The sequence below is a fragment of the Typopeltis vanoorti genome, chromosome 26 (genome assembly GCF_054136105.1).
Source record: "Typopeltis vanoorti isolate ZY-2024b chromosome 26, IOZ_Tvanoo_1.0, whole genome shotgun sequence".
Taxonomy (NCBI): Eukaryota; Metazoa; Arthropoda; class Arachnida; order Uropygi; family Thelyphonidae; genus Typopeltis; species Typopeltis vanoorti.
In genome coordinates, this window is record NC_143574.1 from 10,577,427 (window position 1) to 10,597,295 (window position 19,869).

At 36.9% G+C, this 19,869-nt stretch overlaps 1 protein-coding gene across 2 annotated transcripts in view; it reads left to right on the forward strand.

Moving 5' to 3' along the window:
• LOC150092319 (oxysterol-binding protein-related protein 11-like) overlaps positions 1-19,869 on the forward strand; it is a 375,890-nt gene that overhangs the window by 108,653 nt on the left and 247,368 nt on the right. For both annotated transcript variants that reach the window (XM_090415181.1, XM_090415180.1), the window contains one exon: positions 2,173-2,214. In XM_090415181.1, the coding sequence (XP_090271307.1) occupies positions 2,173-2,214 (42 nt within the window). The remainder of the gene's footprint in view (positions 1-2,172; positions 2,215-19,869) is intronic.

A 19,869-nucleotide genomic window follows, 5' to 3' on the forward strand; every position in this document is an offset into this window, starting at 1 on the left:
TGTTTTAAGTTTTCTTTCTGTTCTTGTTACTTGTGGCCATTTAGGTAGTAATCTTAATTTAATTTTAACAAGGAAGTGGTCACTGCTTGTTTCATATCCTCTGTAAACTCTAACATCTAACGAAAACTTTGATGTGTTTTAATTTAAGATAAAATAATCTAATATTGATTTCCATCCTCTTGCTGCCCAAGTATATTTATGTATGTCTTTATGTTTATAGAAAGAATTCATTATTTTTAGGTTATAAACTACAAAGTCAATCAATATTTTACCATTCCTGTTTAGGGTATGTTCTCCATATAATCCTATATTATTGTTAATTTTTGTGTTTCCAATTCTTGCATTTAAGTCTCCTGCTAAAATTACATAATCATTTTTATTTATTTTATTATATATATTTTGTAGCTGATTATAAAATTCAATGTTATCCTGTTCTCTTCCTTCTTCTGGGGCATATAAACCAATTATTGTTAAATAACCTCTATCTATTTTTATTCTAGCTTCTATTATTCTTTCATTCCATAATTTATACTGTTTTAACTGTTTTGAAAGGGAGTTATGAATCCAAATCATGACTCCTGCTTGTGCTCTTTGGTCTCTGTCAACTCCACTGTATATCACATTAAAATTTTCTGTTCTCATGGTTCCTTTTAGTTTTTTGTTTCGGTGATTACTGCTATTTTACAATTTCTTTCATTTAATATTTGGTCTAATTCTATTTCTTTATATGCTATTCCTCTTACATTCCAGTGTGCTATATGTATTATATTTTGTTGTTTCCATTTTCATTTTACCTTTTCCATTCCAGGGTCATTTTCCATAGATTCATTCCGATTACCTTTTTCTGTCAGCTTAAAAGTAGAATTATGTTCTCCATGTCAGGTGACTAGCCTGACGATGGAATAGTTCAGTGGTAGGGCTGCTACCTTAAGGCTTCTGAACTAGCTAGCCTTCTTCCAAATTTAAACCAATAGAAGGAATAGGGTATATTGAAGGAGAAAGAGTAGATTATAGTAGAATAGAGTAGAATTATAGTAAGGCCGGAAATGGAAAGAACCCATGGTACCTTAAGTACTCTAATAGCATAAGGGTCATAAAATAAGAAGAGTTGGCTGAATAGGCCTTATAGGAAAGATTAAAGTGAGTGGATCTTCCTCAAAGTAGAAGAAGAGGAGGATAGATTCAGCTAGGGGTCCATTGGACCCTTAGCTGAATCTATTCCCTTATTCCCTTGATTCCCTTACAATCAAGATGTTTGCCCCTGATTTCTTATAGTATAATTCCACATAATTAAAAACACTAACAATAAGTGACATCTCGCATTTGTGTTATCTTATTATTATATTATCTATTTAAGTTAAAGCGGATTTTTGAATAATAAATTAATCAAGAACCCTTCTTCTATAAGGCATAGTTCTCCATTGATGAATAATAAATTCAGATGGCTTGGGGGGGGGGGGTTAACCATAGAATTTTTTTAAGTGTTTCATTAGGTATTTTTACTGACAAATAAGAATGTACTTCTATGCAACAGAATTACATTCTTATTTGTCAGTAGAAATACCTAACAAAAAATATCATATGACAGATTTTATGACTTTATTTTATTTATTTTTTTTTGTTAAATTTGAAATAAGTTCAATAATGTTTTAGATAATTTTATAAACTATGAAAGGATTATTATTTTGGGCTCCAGACCATTTTTATTCATTTTGTACATGGGCCTCATAAATTGATTACTAGGAGATGTGCACCTGTTTGCCACTGGTGGCAATCAGCAACATCATAATGATATCACTATTTCCTCATTCCTGTTATGTAACCATCTACTATATGAAAAAATTGCTTTGTACTGTTAAAAATTACAGCACATGTTCACCAAGTGCCAAATAAATTTATTTAATATACATGTAGGTGCGGATAAAGTAATTATTATTTTTTTTTTTTTGTAATATTTGTTGAATTATATCCATACAGTAACTTATAGAAGCCAAGAAAAGTAAAATTTAAAAATGTGGAACTATTTGAAAATGACATGCAGAAACCATTTTATGAAATAGTGAAATAAAGAATCAGAATATTTGTGTGTGTATGTGTATTAGAATATATTTATTTTAGAATATTTGTGTGTCTGTATTAGAATTAATTGCATTTAATTTTTTCTTTATTAAGTCTCTTCCTGTAGCTGATCAGAAGATCACCTGTCATAGTACGGTAAGTTTTTATTTTTTTAAGAATTTCCTTAACATTATATGCATGTTGATTGTTGTGTTTGTTTAGATTTCTGCTTGATAAGTAGCACATCAAGCAAAGGAACATTTGATAATGCAATTTTTAGTTATGTTAATCTAATACTCATTTAGTGTTCTGAGTGATTTATGAGCAACATAAATGTGTCTGAAATGATTAAAAAAAAGTACTGAAACACTTGCAACTTTTAACCTCTTAGTAAACAGCTGCTTTAAAGGTTCCAGTTCCTGTTTTTTTTTTTTAATTTGAAATAAGTTCAATAATGTTTTAGATAATTTTATAAACTATGGAAGGATTATTATTTTGGGCTCCAGACCATTTTTATTCATTTTGTACATGGGCCTCATAAATTGATTACTAGGAGATGTGCACCTGTTTGCCAATGGTGGCAATCAGCAACATCATAATGATATCACTATTTCACTGTTATTTTAGGGATGAGAACATTCTGGCATTGTGAACAAAATAAATAAATAAGGTCTTTAACATACTCAATTATAGAGTAATGAGCTGACTAGTATATTGTGACAAACATATTGCAACTGGTGGTGGAAAATGTCTAGCTAAATGTTTCAAGTTTATGCATATGAAAGAGAGAGACTTAAGTCATCTTTGTGATTTTATGTGTGAAGAAAAAGCATCGATCCAATAAGTTTTATGGCATCTTCAAAGAATATGTACAAGATCACAACCATGCATACACACGTGTAGCTAACTAATGGTAGTAAATTTATTTAGGGATGCATCTTGCCCTCTGAACTAATGTTCTTTGGCTGCTTTTTGAGCAGTGTTCTGCTAGATCTTAGAATGACCATTATTCACATTTTAGGTAGAGTTAAACAGCTCTGTTTATTTAAGAGGAAATATGAATTGAAAGAATAGTGTTTCTTAATTGACCTTTTACAATTTTTGTCAGCATTTTTCACTTTACCCTGTTGGAGAAGTTTAGGCTTGGATGAGCACATAATGCTCATCCAATCATGCCTTAAACTGCTCCTCTTATGTCATGCGTTATGTGCTATCTATCTAAATAAATCCTACCGGCTGCGCCATTTGTTATATCTCTTTTTTTTTTTTTTTTTAATTTCTCTTTTTATTTTATTTTTGTCCCTTTTAGCCTTTTTAGGTTAGTCTGTACTTAACTCGTTGTTCTCTTAAATCTTTCCCCTTTTTTAAACAAACAAATCTTTGGCCGCTCTTAAGTTTAGTCACGTGTAGGATACTTAATGATTAGGGCTTTGTCCTAGAATGAGATGCGGCCATTAACATATCTTCTGAGACAGTCCACCTGATAAGCATTGACAAATTTATTTTTTAACTGCACCAGCCAATACGAGGATAGATGAGACTCCTATCCAGGATGGCTCTTTCAGAGTGATATACAGTAACTAAACTACAATAAATATCAAACTTCTGTTCACTATATTCTTGCATTGCAGTCGTGGTCTGCTTTGTTTAATTATACACATGGGTTCTTCCCGCTAAGTTCGATAATAATTTTATGAGTGGCTGTTTGAATTCATATACTAAACCAGATCAGGCAGGTACTAAGAAACATATTTATTAATTAAAGAAAAGATACATGAAAGTCTTACTACTAGGTAATCTTAATCAAATACAAGTAAGATCTCTGGTTCATTACTACTAATGAAATACATGAACAAATTTGCTTGGACCACCTCTATATGTAACTTAACATTATCTCATCACAAGTTATCACTCATTCTACACTCACGTGGTCACTAGTTATATCACTTAACACAATAATTAATTTATACAAAATAAATAGAGCCATTCTAGGCAGACAGTTCTCAAACAAAGATGGGTCTATGCCAAGTTGGAGACAGTTCCTAAAGTTCCATATATTAAGTCCACTACACAAAATGTTCTTAGGAAAACACACAATTCCTCAACCGTGAATATACAATACAAGAGTCTACATTACCGTCTCTGAAATGATACTCGTTCCTTTCTTCTGCCTTGTCTGGGCATCAAGGCTTCTTCTCAGTCTGCTGCTCCTCTGGTCACCTTCAACAACTATACGGCCAGATTCTCAATGGGAAGGGCGATATGGCTCAGGAGCTTAGCTAGAATGGATGGCATCTACTTGGTTCTTCCGTCGCACGACATTGCTTAGCTATCCTAGTCCTAGGAAATAGCTAGCCCTATTCCATACGCTGTGGCAGATGACCCATACCTTCCACGGCCAGCCTGGAACTTCTCTACCGGTGTGGGCTGGACCAACATCTGAGAGGTCAGGAAACAGGAACCAAAAAGGCCTCGAGTGGGGGTTGCTTGACCTTTTTGTTTTTGTGCTCTTCCCGGTGTTTCTCGTATCTTGCAATGCCCGCCAACGTGGTCACATGGGTTTTCGTCACAGCGTCCAGCTCCTTCCACTACATCTGAGAGGTCAGGAAACAGGAACCAAAAAGGCCTCGAGTGGAGGTTGCTTGACCTTTTTGTTTTCGTGCTCTTCCCGGCGTTTCTCGTATCTTGCAATGCCCGCCAACGTGGTCACGTGGGTTTTCGTCACAGCGTCCAGCTCCTTCCACTACATCGCGAGTGCGCTTGGTTTGTTTTCTCAGAAAGCGCTCTAGTTTCTCTTTCTCATAATTTCTTCTCCCCCCCCGGCACACGTAACGCTGGACAGTCAAAAAGGTGACCCTTGGACTCTGGCTTACGGATTTTGCTATCTTATGACACATGAAATGGGGTTCTTAAATTAATTCAATATTTTAAATAATTTCTTTATCTGACCCTTATACATAACAGCCTTGTCCTTACAATTTTCTTTCATTTGTCACGTTATTTCTTACTCCTATTTTAGTGTTATATACATATAAATACATTTCCAGTTTATGGCCAACATACCACATTCTCTGCCCTTATTTAAAGAAAGTTGTTCTTGAATAAAATTTGGTAATTCTTTTTCTTGGTTTATTCAGGACACAACACTCCTCTGCTCACACCCTCTATATACAGCTTCCAGCGATGGCCTCTTGCTCTACCTCTTCCCCTCTCTCATTCTATGAAAAATCTCTTCCATGTCAACCTGATAACAACCCCTGACTAACTTATGTATCTCTATCATATCCACCCTTTTTTCCTATTCACAAGGCTGACCATGAACAAGTATGTTTTTTCTATTTTTACTTGTGCATAATAAGTGTTATTGTGTACATTTCCTTTTTCTGCTGTCATAGTTTATTGTTGTCATAGTATTATGCACAAGTAAAAATAAGTTTCACTTATTTTTACTTGTGCATAATAAGTGTTATTGTGTACATTTCCTTTTTCTGCTGTCATAGTGGAATGGAAGTCCATTTGAAAGGCTTCCATTTTTGATTCCCCCACACTAACACCACCAACAATCTAGATTTATGATAAAGAGCCAAGAGGTTGTTTTTTTCCGGTAGCATAAATTAAGTTAAGGGGATAATAAATCCCTCATTATTTTAAAGCCAGATACGAAACTTGGAGATCGAAATCTAAGAGTTTCATGCCGAAGAACTATCGGCGAGTCCAAGCGTAAGTCGACACCTGGGTAGTACAACACTAGGGCAACTCAGAGCAAAGGTGGAGCAATAATGAGGGATAATAAATCCCTCATTATTTTAAAGCCAGATACGAAACTTGGAGATCGAAATCTAAGAGTTTCATGCCGAAGAACTATCGGCGAGTCCAAGCGTAAGTCGACACCTGGGTAGTACAACACTAGGGCAACTCAGAGCAAAGGTGGAGCAAGATCCATCACTATCCTTAATATTTTCTCATAATGTAAAACTCAGCTCCTAGGAGATGTATTACTGTTTTACATTATGAGGAGAGGTCACTACCTAGACCAGTTTGACCTTTGTATAGGTGAAGTGGGCTCTAAAAATAAGACGATCCCGAAAGATCGCCAAACTCAGCGTTGTTCCACTCAGTGACAGGCTCACCCCATCACCGAGAAGAACTTCTCAACAGTGGCAGGCTCACCCCACCACCAAGAAGAGCCATAATCTCAGCAGTGGCCCCACTTAGAGACGAGCAAAAACCTATCCCCAAGCAGAGCATCTCTGAGCCCAAGCCTAACTTGCACTGGTTTTGACCTTTTTGGGTCTCATCAGTGAATAGGTAGACCTGGATGATACCAAGGTTTAAGTGAACTGAACTTACATACCCTTACTATACGAATTGCCAGAATGGTGTACTCATATATTATTACTACAATAAAGAGCCAAGAGGCTATTTTTTTCTGGCAGCGTAAATTAAGTTAAGGGGATAATAAATCCCTCATTATTTTAAAGCCAGATATGAAACTCGGAGGTCGAAATCTAAGAGTTTCATGCCGAAGAACTATCGGTGAGTCCAAGCGTAAGTCAACACCTGAGTAGTACAACACTAGGGCAACTCGGAGCAAAGGTGGAGCAAGCTCCATCACTATCTTTAATATTTTCTCATAATGTAAAACACAGCTCCTAGGAGATGTATTACGGTTTTACATTATGAGGAGCGGTCGCTACCCAGACCGGTTTCGACCTTTATTGAGGTCTCATCAGTGAGTAGGTAGACCTGGATAATACCAAGGTTTAAGTGAACCGAACTTACACACCCTTACTATATGAATTGCCATAACGGTGTACCCATATATTATTACTATGATAAACAGCCAAGAGGATCTCCTAGGAGCTAAGTTTAACATTATGAGAAAATATTAAGGATAGTGATGGAGCTTGCTCCACCTTTGCTCCGAGTTGCCCTAGTGTTGTACCACCCAGGCGTTGACTTATGCTTGGACTCGCCGATAGTTCTTCAGCATGAAACTCTTAGATTTCGATCTCCGAGTTTCGTATCCAGCTTTAAAATAATGAGGGATGTTTAGCCATGTTTAAATATATGTGACATTTTATATGATGTCACTGGTACTCATTGGGAGCTGGTGTTTTGCAGCCTTCCAAGTCAAGACCACATTATCACTCGCTTTACTTGACGGCATGTGGCCACCTTCGTTTTGGACAGATCTGATCCTACGACCAGATTTAACACACTCAAACCATGAGTCTACTCCATCACACTGTTTAAGTAATTATTTCTTAGCTCCTGAATAAATTCCATTTCCTTTTCCCTGTGTGATCTTTCCTCCTTCCAGTCTCTGTCTTTGTAGTTGAATTATCCCATAATATAATTCACCCTGCACTCATTGTGATAATTTGTTGATGCATGTCTTCCAAGTTATTTCTTGCATGTCTCCTAGCCTGTAGAAGCAATTGAATCTATATTTTGCCATGTTGGTCTCTACTTCACACCAGATTGCTTCAGATTAAGTGTCATCTTCCTGATCTACTCTTTTTTTGGCTATAATTCATCTGCTATCATCAACAGTACCCCCCTTCTTTTATTATATTTTTTTATATCCTTCCTGAAAATACTATGCCTTTCATATATATTCTGTCTTTGAAACAACATTGCTATCAACAAAGTTGCAATAATACCTGTAAATTTTGGTGAAGTTGCACCAACCATTACCAAAAAGTCTTCTCCTTATTCTTGATACTTCTACTTCTAGCATTAGTATACAAATTGTAGCATCTTCTTAGACCTTCAACCACCATTACATTATTGACTACCCAATTCACTTTTGTCACTTTTCTTTTGGTCATTCTCACAATTGCTCCCCATATGAGTGCTTGCGCATACTCACACGTATTCACCCTAATAGCTTTAGTTTTTCCCGACTTTGTTCTTCCGCACTCTTAGTAAGCAAAACTTTCTTGCGACACCTAACTGAATTATAGTGCATTGTGAAATTCAGTCATGAGTATACAAACTTCACACTATTTCTTCTGCACAACCTGTGTTTTGATTCATTTGCAATCATTATCCTCCTCCTCAACTTGCCTCAATCATAGGATAGCAGAAGACTTTTCTTTTCTCTCTTGCCATTTTTTTTTTACTTCTTTCAATAACTTTCATCTTCTCTAATAACATTTTTAACCTTTGAAGTTATTAGTACCAGTCAAAACAATCAATTCTTTCACCTTACTTTTTTTACATCTAACAGCTTAATATTAGTAATCTTTACACCAGAGAAACAAGATTTAGTTATGCTTTCTTTAAGTAATCCTCTTATCATAGAATCACCATATAAAATTTTATCCTTCTCTCATGTAGCCATACATTACTGTTTCTTATCTCACACCTCTTCCTTTTTTCTCTTCTCAGCTCTGTCATTCGTCTGATGTTCTACAATCTTTTGATCTTGTGCTTTGTTCTGTGAAGGACTTACAAACATATTCATATAGTACTTATCACAGTACGACATGAATTGATGGCCTTTTTTCACACTCTTTGAGTCCTGTCCAGTGTTTTGCTGATGACTTTGCATTCCATTCCTCTTCAAGAAACTGTAGTGCCCAGTGATTCAGACATCAAGATCTTCTCTAGCCAACTCCTTGAAGCTGATCTCCTTGCCGTTTTCAAGTAGGTGGGGATGATCTGGGAAATTCTGGTACTTTAAAACATTTCTGCCTTATTTCTTTTGAGATTAATTTTGTTTCACATCTCTTCACTTTTTTTATGACATTCCAATCACTATTGAAGATCAGTTTCCTCTTTTTGGATTGGCTCTCACATCTGGTCTATTCTGGTGCAATTATATGGCATCTACAGTCTCCTAGATCTCCAGGGATATGGGATATCATCTTTTGTTAAAAGCACTACTTCTGCTTTGCACAGTTATTAACACTTTATGCATCCAAGATGTGTCCCCGCCTTGTTCTCACATTTGGAGTAGTGTACTTGCATCCCAGCTGATAGTGCTTGATTGATAGTCTTCCTGATATATAACCCCTCTCTTGCAAACTACCTCAAATTGTCTTCTCATAGCTGCTCTGTTTTTGGATGGTGCCTAATTTTGGTGTATTTTTGATGACATTGCTCTTCTGCTCTGGCACCACCATTCTTCAGCATGTAAGAAAATGAGTGGTCACTAGTTAGCATACATGCACAGTTCAAATTTGTTCTTGATGAATTTGCTTCTCCTCCTTGTTCATCACTCTGTCTTCCCCTGTTTTTTGGAACAGCCTTCCTCATACTATTTTCCCCAATAAATACAATCCCCAGTCCTTCTCAAAACACATTTGCAGATTCTTTTTTATTCCTAAAACCATTTGCCTATGTGTTGCACTGTTGTGATGTACATTATGTAGTACATTATGTAGCCTGGTTTGTTTGTGTGATTGATATAAAACAAAACATTGACAAATCAGAGGTAAAGATGACATATTTCTTATTTTATTATTATCGTTATAACACCTATCTCAATGGCTTCAGCAGACTTATAGTGGGGGGGTTCACTCAATCATCAAGATATTTATCATACTGAACTTTAAAATCCTCAGTACTCTCTACATTCACAAGTCATTCTGGTAATGTGTTCCATTCACACACAATTCTCCATGTAAAACATCTACTCATGATGTCCTTCTTCACCACACCTTTACACATCTTCCAGGGATGGCCTCTTGTTCTTTGCCTCTCAACCCCTTACTCTTTTTATAATCTCTGTATTAATCTGATAAAATTCCCTCACTAACTTAAGCATCTCAGTTATCAGCTCTTTTCTTCCTATTTACATTATAATTTGTATTCCTTTAACCTCTCTTTATAACCACATTCCAGGGTTGTGATATTGCCTCCTTCTCCAACATTTCCACCACATCACAGCAAAAAGTAGGTGACCTTATCCAAGCACAGTAGTCCAAGTGTGGTGTGACCAGTGCTTTATACAGTGGCACAACCACATCCTTATCCCTACTTACTGGCATACTTCTTATCATAGCAGCAATGCAATGTAACCTCTAAACTTTAATCAGCTGTCAACCCCCCCCCCCCAGATCTCAAATCTCATTCACTTCTTGAAGCATGGTTCAATCAATACAGTATAAAGACTTATATCTCTACACTCCAAAATGCAACGCCTTGCAATTATTAATACAATCCCATGTCCAAGTGAAAAGTTTATTCAAATCTTCTTGAAGAGAACTGATGTCCTCGTTGCTCCTTTTATAATTTTCTCCAACTTCATCATCAACAAACAGAAATCCACATGAAATATCATTAATCTCTCTACTGGCCATGGTGAACGAAATAGTGATAAAAAATTGCACTTCTTATCCATGTTATTCAATAGGTGTTACAGAATCGTATCCAGATTTTGCTGAACGTCTATAGACGTCATGGCTGGTTGGGGTGTTAACAAACAAGCTAAACAGCAGAAGCTCAAGAACAGACTCTGGGCACACTGCTGATTACCTTCCTTTTTTCAGGTACTGCTCCATCACACACAACTTTCTGGTATTGCTCAGAGAGCTATTCTCCAATCCATCTGACCATTATAATGTCCATGTCCATCCTCTGCACCATCCTGTACTTATTATGAGGTAACCTATCAAAGCCATGCTTTTGCAAAGAATATCAATTGCCTAGTCTAAGAATATCATCATCTATATCCTGATATGTACCCAAGGGATATTAGTGTACACACACACGCACCAAACCCCAAACATTGATTTCATCTCAAAAACCATAATACTGGAAACTCTTAGCATCAACTGCGACGTTTTCACCATGCAGGAGTTCACAATGGCCCTTTAACAACAAAAAGCAGAAAAATAACCAGGAGCAGATGGTATCACAGTTGAGGCCTTAAAGCACTGCTCTATAGACATCAAAGAACAACTCCTACACACATAGAGCTTTGCACTTTCCTCCAGGAAAGTTCCTGAACAGTGGAAAGAAAATCTAATAATACCACTTCCAAAGAATGGTAACCTGAACAAACCTGAAAACTACAAAGGAATCGCACTCCTTTTTACTCCACTAAAAATCTACAATAGAATGATATTAAATAGAATTGAACCACATATAACTCCATTACTTTGTATAAACCAGGCTGGATTCCCCAAAAAACATGGCACTCTAGAACACATTCACTGCATCAGAAGACTAATAGAGGATTCAATGGACAAGAAATTACCATTGCTTTTGAACTTTATTGACTTTACTAAAGCATTTGATTCTGTTGACAGGGAATAACTATGGGAAACACTCAAACTTTATGGCATTCTACCTAAAATTATCAGAGCAATCAAGTACTAGTTAATGGAGACAAAACAGACAGTTTTCCCATCACCACAGGAGTCCTACAGGAAGATACTCTAGATATCTATTCATCATAGTGATTTGACTATATTTTTAAATTGATTCAAGTTAAATCTATAATCCTCATCAAAGACCCATATGTACAGATGCACCTTGAAGACTTGAGCTTTGCAGATGATATAGTCTCCAACATTACAGATGCCCAAAACTACTTCAACAGCCTTAGAAGAACCGCAGAAATATTTGGACTAAAAATAAACTCCCAAAAAACAAAGATATTAAAAAATCAGATAGATGGGCACATCTATATAAATCAAGATGATCACCTTGATGAAGTAGAGGACTTTGTATACATAGGATCACACATCTCAGATTCATTGTTGAGATTATATTGGTCATTCAAACATATAATTAAAATGAAATATATATTGATCTTTAATTGACCATGATTTATAAACAGTATTCTAATGCCAACAAGTTTTTTCGCCAGTGGGGTTGTTCGGATTCTTCAGGGCTTATGACGGTAAGTGAAAAACTCAAAGTAGCTAGTACAGAGAAAACGGAGTAACACTATCGTAAAAATTAAAACAGAACGCTTAACATTACACGCAAGGAGCATGTTGTGTTAGTCACTGTTGTGAGAGTAATCTCTGTAGTTTTGGGCGAAATTAAATTCTGGCAGACAGTGATTGCTGAGTGAACTGAGTGAACCTCCCACACTTCCTTTGCAGACCATCGCCCCAGATCATATTCCTAAGGTCGACATCATCAGTAACATAGAGAAAGCACTCTCATCCTTTCCTGAAACAACGACAAATGATCTGAGATTAAAAAGTGCTATTATCCTTTCAACTTCAAGGCCAGCTAACCTAAACATAACACCACAAGAAAAAAAAAGAGCTTTCTCAAACTTGAAAAAGGATAAACAAATAATCTTAAAAGCTGACAAAGGTAATGCCACAGTCATTTTAAACACTAAGGACTACATAGCCAGGATTGCAAAATTACTATCAGATTCATCAACATATCACACATTAAAGTCGGACCCAACATGGAAAAACCAAAAGGACACTAATAACTTATTACGGAACATGACTAGTTGGCCCACAGACTTGCAACAGAATCTGAAGTCACTACACCCATTGACACCACAATTGTATGGCACCCCGAAAGTCCACAAAAGTGGAGTTCCGCTATGTCCGATCATTGAGGAAGAAATGCTCCCACATATTTATTGTCCAAACACATATCCAGCCTCTTAAAAGGACATATCAGAAAATCGGACACTTACATTAAGAATTCAAAGCACTTTATTGAAAAATTGAAAAACATCGCTAGCTTGGATATAATATCTTTATTTACCAACATCCCAGTAGAAGAAGTTATCAGTATCCTATACAATCTCTTTCCTGAAGATTTGGCTCGCCTGTTTTGTCATTGCCTTAAATCTAATTATTTTAAATGGAATGAAATGATACTTTTTACTAAATTTTACTTTACTTTTTAACCAAAATTAATTCTTTCCATCGAAAAATACAATTCACTTTGGAACTGGAAAAAAATAATCAACTACCATTTTTGGATACTCTAATCAAGAAACTAGCAGATGGACATATCAAACTAACAGTCTACCGCAAACCAACACACTGGATGCTACCTTCATTTCAAATCGACTTACCACATTTCTCAGAAGCTCAGCATAATACATATGCTCAAAAATAGAGCCATGAACATCATCTCAGAAGAAAAAGAACTCTATGATGAACTTACTCATATATCAGAGATATTAATAAAAAAAATGGCTATCCAAGGAATTTAATCAACAAGATACTTCATAGCAAACCCCCACAACAACAACAACAACAACAACCTACCATCACTCAATACAGATCATCCATAGTTATTCCTTATGCAGATACAGTGTCAAAAAAGATCGCAAAACGTTTTAAGCCTTTCAACATCAGAGTTGTGTTCAAACTGGTCAAGACTGTCCGACACATTTTAAGATCACATTTTACAGTACTCTTCTCCATTTCTAACCTTTTTTCAATAGCCTCCAGAACATTTTCCCACCTTCATGATATTGATTTTCTATATTCTTACCAAAGTCTTCCTATGACTTTTGTTTAGCTACTTTTACACACAGCTTAGCTCTCTTACATTTTTCTCTGTATTCTGTCAGGGCATCTGCCAACTTATTTGCTAGGAACTTTTGGTATGCTTTCTTCTTTTTCAGGACTCCTTGTTCAACTTCTTGTGTCCTCTATGGGATTCTTATTTTTCTTTTCTTGACAATTTCACCATATATCTCCCTAGTTGAATCAATCAATGTCTTCTTCAGAGTTTGCCACTGACATTCTTTTGTTTAGTTACTTTTATATACAGCTTAGCTCTCTTACATTTTTCTCTGTATTCTGTTAGGGCATCTGTCAACTTATTTGTTAAGAACTTTAGGTATGCTTTCTTCTTTTTCAGGAATCCTTCTTTAACTTCTTGTGTCCACCATGGGATTCTTATTTTTCTTTTCTTGACAATTTCACCATATATCTCCCTAGTCGAATCAATCAATGTCGTCTTCAGAGTTTGCCACTGACATTCCAAAGTTTGGTTCTTGTTTTCAATTTGTTTCATTTTTTTTTTTTTTCAATAATATTTGTATAGTTGAGTCTACAATTTACTTGTAAAGGCTGCTCAACTTTAATTATTTTTTAAAACTTTCTTACATACTGTTCTTTTCAATGTGATATCCATTTTTATCCTGTTTAGTACTGAGTAATGCTCACTTCCAACTTCAAATCCTGTGTACACTCTTGTATCCTGAACCAGCATGATGATATCACTATCTACAGTGACATAGTCAATGAGGCTTTTATTTCTTATGTCTTCTCTCCATGTGAACTTGTGCACATATTTGTGTTGAAACACGGTGTTAGTAATGGCTAGTCCATGTCCTGAGCAGAAGTACAGTAAATACCTACCATTATTATTATTATTATTGTGGACTACTCCATGGACTCCCTAGTCTCATCTAGGAAGGCCCTAAACATCATGTCATACACTATCCTACATTTGTGCAGTATCTGTCATGCTTTGCCTCAAATTCATTCACCGTCATGGCACCCACAACAGACTCTGACAACCCATTCCACTCATTTACCACTCAAAGTTCTAACATTATGTAACTACACACTTGACTAGTTTCGAAGGATGTCCCCTAGTTTTCCCACCCCTAGACCAGTTCTGAAAAATTTCCTCTGTATTAATCTTGTAAAAATCCTTCATTTGTTTGTATGTCTCAATCATATCATTCCTTTTCCACCTGTCAACCAGTTTCTGTAACCCACAAATCTTCAACCTGTTCTCACAAGGTTCATTCCATGGACATGTTACCATCTTGATCATTCGTCTTTGGATCCTCTCCACCTCTTCCTCATCTCCAAGACCCCAGGCAATCAGATCTGCACACAGTAGTTAAGATTGTGTCTTACCAAGGCTCGATAAAGAGGAATAATAACCTGCTTGTCTCTGCTCGTTAAAGTATTCTTCAGTAACTAAGTAATCCAATGAGCCTGCTTTAGCTAATTTTGCAATGTGCTCTCTAAACTTCAACTCCCTATCCAACAATCCACCTGGCTTCATCAATTTCCTGGAGTACAGTTTCATCAGTGTGGTATTCAGATAGTAATCTTTTCATCCCCAAAATGCATAACCTTACACTTTGCCATTAAACTGACATCCATTCTCCTTTGCCTAGACTGCTAGTCTATTCAAATCATCCTGCAAAATTTTAAATCATCTGTATTAAGTTGCTCTACCCAATTTTGCATCATTGGCATTCCAAGGGATCCAAGAGAAACTCAACAGTTTCTCTTGGATCCCTTCCTATATCATTAATGTACAAATTAAACCGCAGCATCTCAGGAACAGAGAACTGTGGCACGCCACTAGTCACAGATGGACTCTACTTCTGAATAAACTACTCTTTCTCTTTCTCTCTCCATCAACTAACCTCTTTTCCACCTCACCAACCCTATATCCATCCCCATGTGCTGCAGTTTATTGATTAGAATTCCATGTAGTAGCCTGTCAAAGGCTTTTGCAAAGTCTGGCAGTATCACTGTAAGCTCATTACCTTTATCAAGATCAGCTATCACTGTATTATAAAATGTGAGCAAGTTCCCCCCCCCCCCCTGTAGTATCCCATTTCTGTCTATCCATGCCTGTATTTTGCTTTTGGCCATTTTCTCCAGGTTGTTGTCACCTTGACAACAACTCCTGATATGCTGATCGGTCAATAGTTTGTTACATCAGTCTTAGCACCTCCTTTATTCAATGTAACTATTTTCCTCTCTTTCTTTCCACTTGAGTCTAACCCAGATTATTAGATTTGCCCTTTTCTCCAAATTTTCCCCAAATGTTCCAATATGCCTGATGGCATCAGATCTCCAACAAGGACCGCTTTTTTCATTTTCTTTATATCAGCTGCCTGTTCTAATGACTCAAAAAATTCTTCCACTTCTTTCTTAGAAAAACCTTCTGTAGGATCATAGGCACAAATAAGTTGCATTGTCCATTTCCCCATTTTGAATTTGTCTGCATTACTCTACTTGAAATTACCTTCCAATTAAGAAGTTTATCCTCATGTTTGGTGTTGAATTCTATCACTACTTCTTGCTTTCCTTGATCATTACTGCCTGAAAATAACATCCTGTACTTATTATTTAGTAAGATCTCACCTGTTTTTGCCTTCTTTGTCTCAGTAATGCCAATTATGTCCACATGGTACGTTACAGTTCTTCTGCAAGTTTGATTTCCTTTCTATTAATGCTACTTATGTCGATGCTTCCTGTCTTCAGTTCATCTGATGTTGGGTTTATTCCAAGAATATCACTGTGTGTATATATATATATATATATATATATTCCCTTATCCATCACACTTGTTACCTTGTAATAAATTCCAAGCAAATTGCTGAAATAAGGCCTACCCTTTATAAATCCATGCTGACCATCATAAAGAATCCTATGTCCACTGGTTCAGTTTTCTATTCTATTTCTAATCAGCCTCTCTAGTACCTTGATTGCGACTGCAGATATACTGGCTGGTCTATAATTGGAATCTTTTCGCCTAGAACCATGTTTATTGAGTGTTTTTTTGCTTATTTTGCCTTTCTTCCACACCTTAGAAACCTTCCCCATGGCAATACTTTCATCAAGAGCATAGCTGACTCTTTTGCACATTTCTTAAAAGGAACTGTCGAATATATCATCCCTTCCCAACAGCCTTATTAACATCTAACTAATCAACACTTGATACACCTCTGATTTATCTCTAATTCTTCTGATGTTTTTCTCCCTTCTCATGTTACAAAGTGCACCATTTACATCAGTATGAAGTACACTGATAAAATGCTTATTGATTAAATAACTCCACTCTGAGTCCTTTGCCATGGTAAGATAACTGTGTGTCAGTGTCACCCTGCCATAATTATTCTTTCTCTTGCTTTACCATATAGGCAGATGAGTTCCCTTGGATTACTCTTGGCCTGACTGGCCGGTCTCCTTTCATGATGCACTTTTTTTCTTTCTTTCTTTCTTTTTTTAAACCATACTTGTCACCTTTTTGGCCTGCACTTCATACTTTTTTTCCAGCAATGCTTGCTTGATTTCAGTATTTATCCATTTCACTCCTACTCTATTTATTCCCTTAATGCTTGGTATTGTTATGTCTGGATATTTTTCTCTACTTTCTTAACTTATATACTTCTTTAACCTCTATTATTTTTTCTTGTGTGTAGCCTAACTAGATTCTACCTAGGGATATTTCATTATCAGATACTGGCAAATTTGTATTTATACTGTGCCAGCCAGTATCCTATAACAGGAATTTATTCAAGTTCAGGGAAATATTCCTAGATTCGTTGGCATACACTCTAACACGTGCTTAAATAGATATCGGTACTTTGCAGTCGTGACCAATGATCTATTCTTAAACATATATATACTAACATTTTTCCCGCTATGGTTCTAATTTTATAAGTGGTAATTTGATATCTCGAATTCAGCATGACTCAGGCATATGGGGGGGAAAGAACCCGGGGGAGAATAGGGGGTTGGGCGTTTTAGGCGGCGGTGGCATATCCCCCCTAGTACCAAATAAAATACCTAAATGTTTATTATTATTATTTATTATTATTGTTCCGGGAAACTCCAAGGAGTCGACAGACTCATCGAGGGAGGCCCTAACATCATGTCAAGAACAACTATTCAACATTCACACAGTATCTATCATACCTTGCCTTGAACTCCTTCACGGTCAAAGCACCCACAACAGACTCTGGAAGCTTATTCCACTCATTCACCATTCTCCAAGTTAAAAACCTAGCTCTAACACCCTTGTCAACCACGCTCTTGCCCAGCTTCCATGCATGGCCCCTAGTCCTCCCACCACCAGTCATATTTTCAAAAATATCTTCTGGATCAATCTTATAAAAACCCTTCAGTAATTTGAATGTCTCAATCATATCACCCCTCCTTCACCTATCGTCCAATATCTGCAACCCACAAATCCTCAACCTATTCTCATAAGGTTCATTCCACAGACTTGATATTATCTTGGTCACTCGTCTCTGGACCCTCTCCACTTCCTCCCCATCACGAAGAAACCCTGGTGCCCATAACTGGGCACAGAAGTCCAGATGGGGTCTTATCAAGGCTCGATACAGAGGAACAACAACTTGTTTGTCTCTGCATGTTAAAGTATTTTTCATAAGCCAAGTGATTTGGTGAGCTGTTTTAGTCACTTTTGCAATGTGCCCCCTAAACTTCAACTCCCTATCCACCAACACTCCCAAATCCCTGGCCTCATCAATCTCCTGGAGTACGGTTCCACCAATGTGATATACTGCTGCTATTCTTTTCACCCCAAAGTGTATAACCTTACACTTTGCCACATTAAATTGACATCCATTTTTCCGAGCCCAGTTCTCCAAACTATCCAAATCATCCTGTAAAATTTTGACATCCTGTGCACTCACAATTGCTCTACCCAACTTTGCATCATCAGCAAACAAGTGAACACTTCCTCTCAAATCCTTTCCAATATCATTGATGAACAAATTGAAAAGCAGTGGTGCAAGAACAGAGCCCTGTGGCACTCCACTAGTCACAAGACGTCTTTTAGACTCCACTCCTGAATAAACCACTCTTTGGTATCTTTCCTTCAACCACCCTCCTATCCATCTCACCAACCCTATATCTATCCCCATCTGCTCCAGTTTACTGATTAGGGTTCCATGTGGTATCCTATCAAAGGCCTTGGCAAGGTCCAGTAGTATCACTGTAAACCCATTACCCCTATCCAATTCAGCCGTCACTGTGTTATAAAACGTGAGTAAGTTACTGAGGCATGATCTACCCTTCACAAAACCATGTTGTCCCCCATACAATATCCCATTTTCATCTATTCAATCCTGTATTCTTTTCTTGACTAATTTCTCTAAGACCTTGACAATGATTCCTGATATGCTAATCGGTCGGTAATTTACAACAGCAGTCTTGGAACCACCTTTATGCAGTGGAACTATTTTCCCCTCTTTCCACCCGCTTGGGACTAACCCAGACCCGAGACTCAAATTAAACAAATGGTCAAGGGTACTGATAATTCTTTAGCTGCTTCTCGTACAACACGAGCTGGTATACCATCTAATCCCACAGATGTATTGACATTGAGGTTATGCAATAGACTACTCACTTCCACTTCATTCACCACAATTCCCATATAATCTACTGGTTTATTTGTTTCTGCAATGTTACCACCTGGATGATATATTCTTGCAAAGTGCTCACTCAGTAACTCAACTATCTCAACTGATTCAGTTACCTCCCTACCATTGGCATTCTTTAAAATCATTCTACCATGTACATTTTTCCTTTTACTTGCTACACATCTAAAAAACTGTTTAGGATTCTCTTTAGCCTGTATGGCCAATGTTCTTTCGTAATCCTTTTTTGCTTTTCTTACCACACTAGTTACCCTTCTGGCCTGCGCTTTATACCTTTCATGTGCCAGCCGGTCACCTTTCTCCTTAAATTCCCTCCATAGTTGTTTCTTTTTTGCAGCTCAAGCTTAATGGTGTTATTCATCCATTTAACCCCTACTTCATTTATTATTTGGACTCTAGGTATACAGTCAGCCATTGCTTCATGCAAGCACTTCTTAACTACCTCCCATGCACTATAAACTTCTAGTCCTTGCAGTTGTACATGCTATGGCACTGAACCAATCAAACTCCTAAGCTTGTCATACTTTCCAGCCCAATAATTCCATATGTACCCTGTCTTAATTGAAAATTCTACACCTTTAGCCACCTCCCAAGTCAAGACCCTATGATCACTCTCACCGATTGGTGGCAATATGGTCATATTTGTTACAGCCAAATCCTCAGATGTAATTACTAGGTCAAGCACTCTCTGA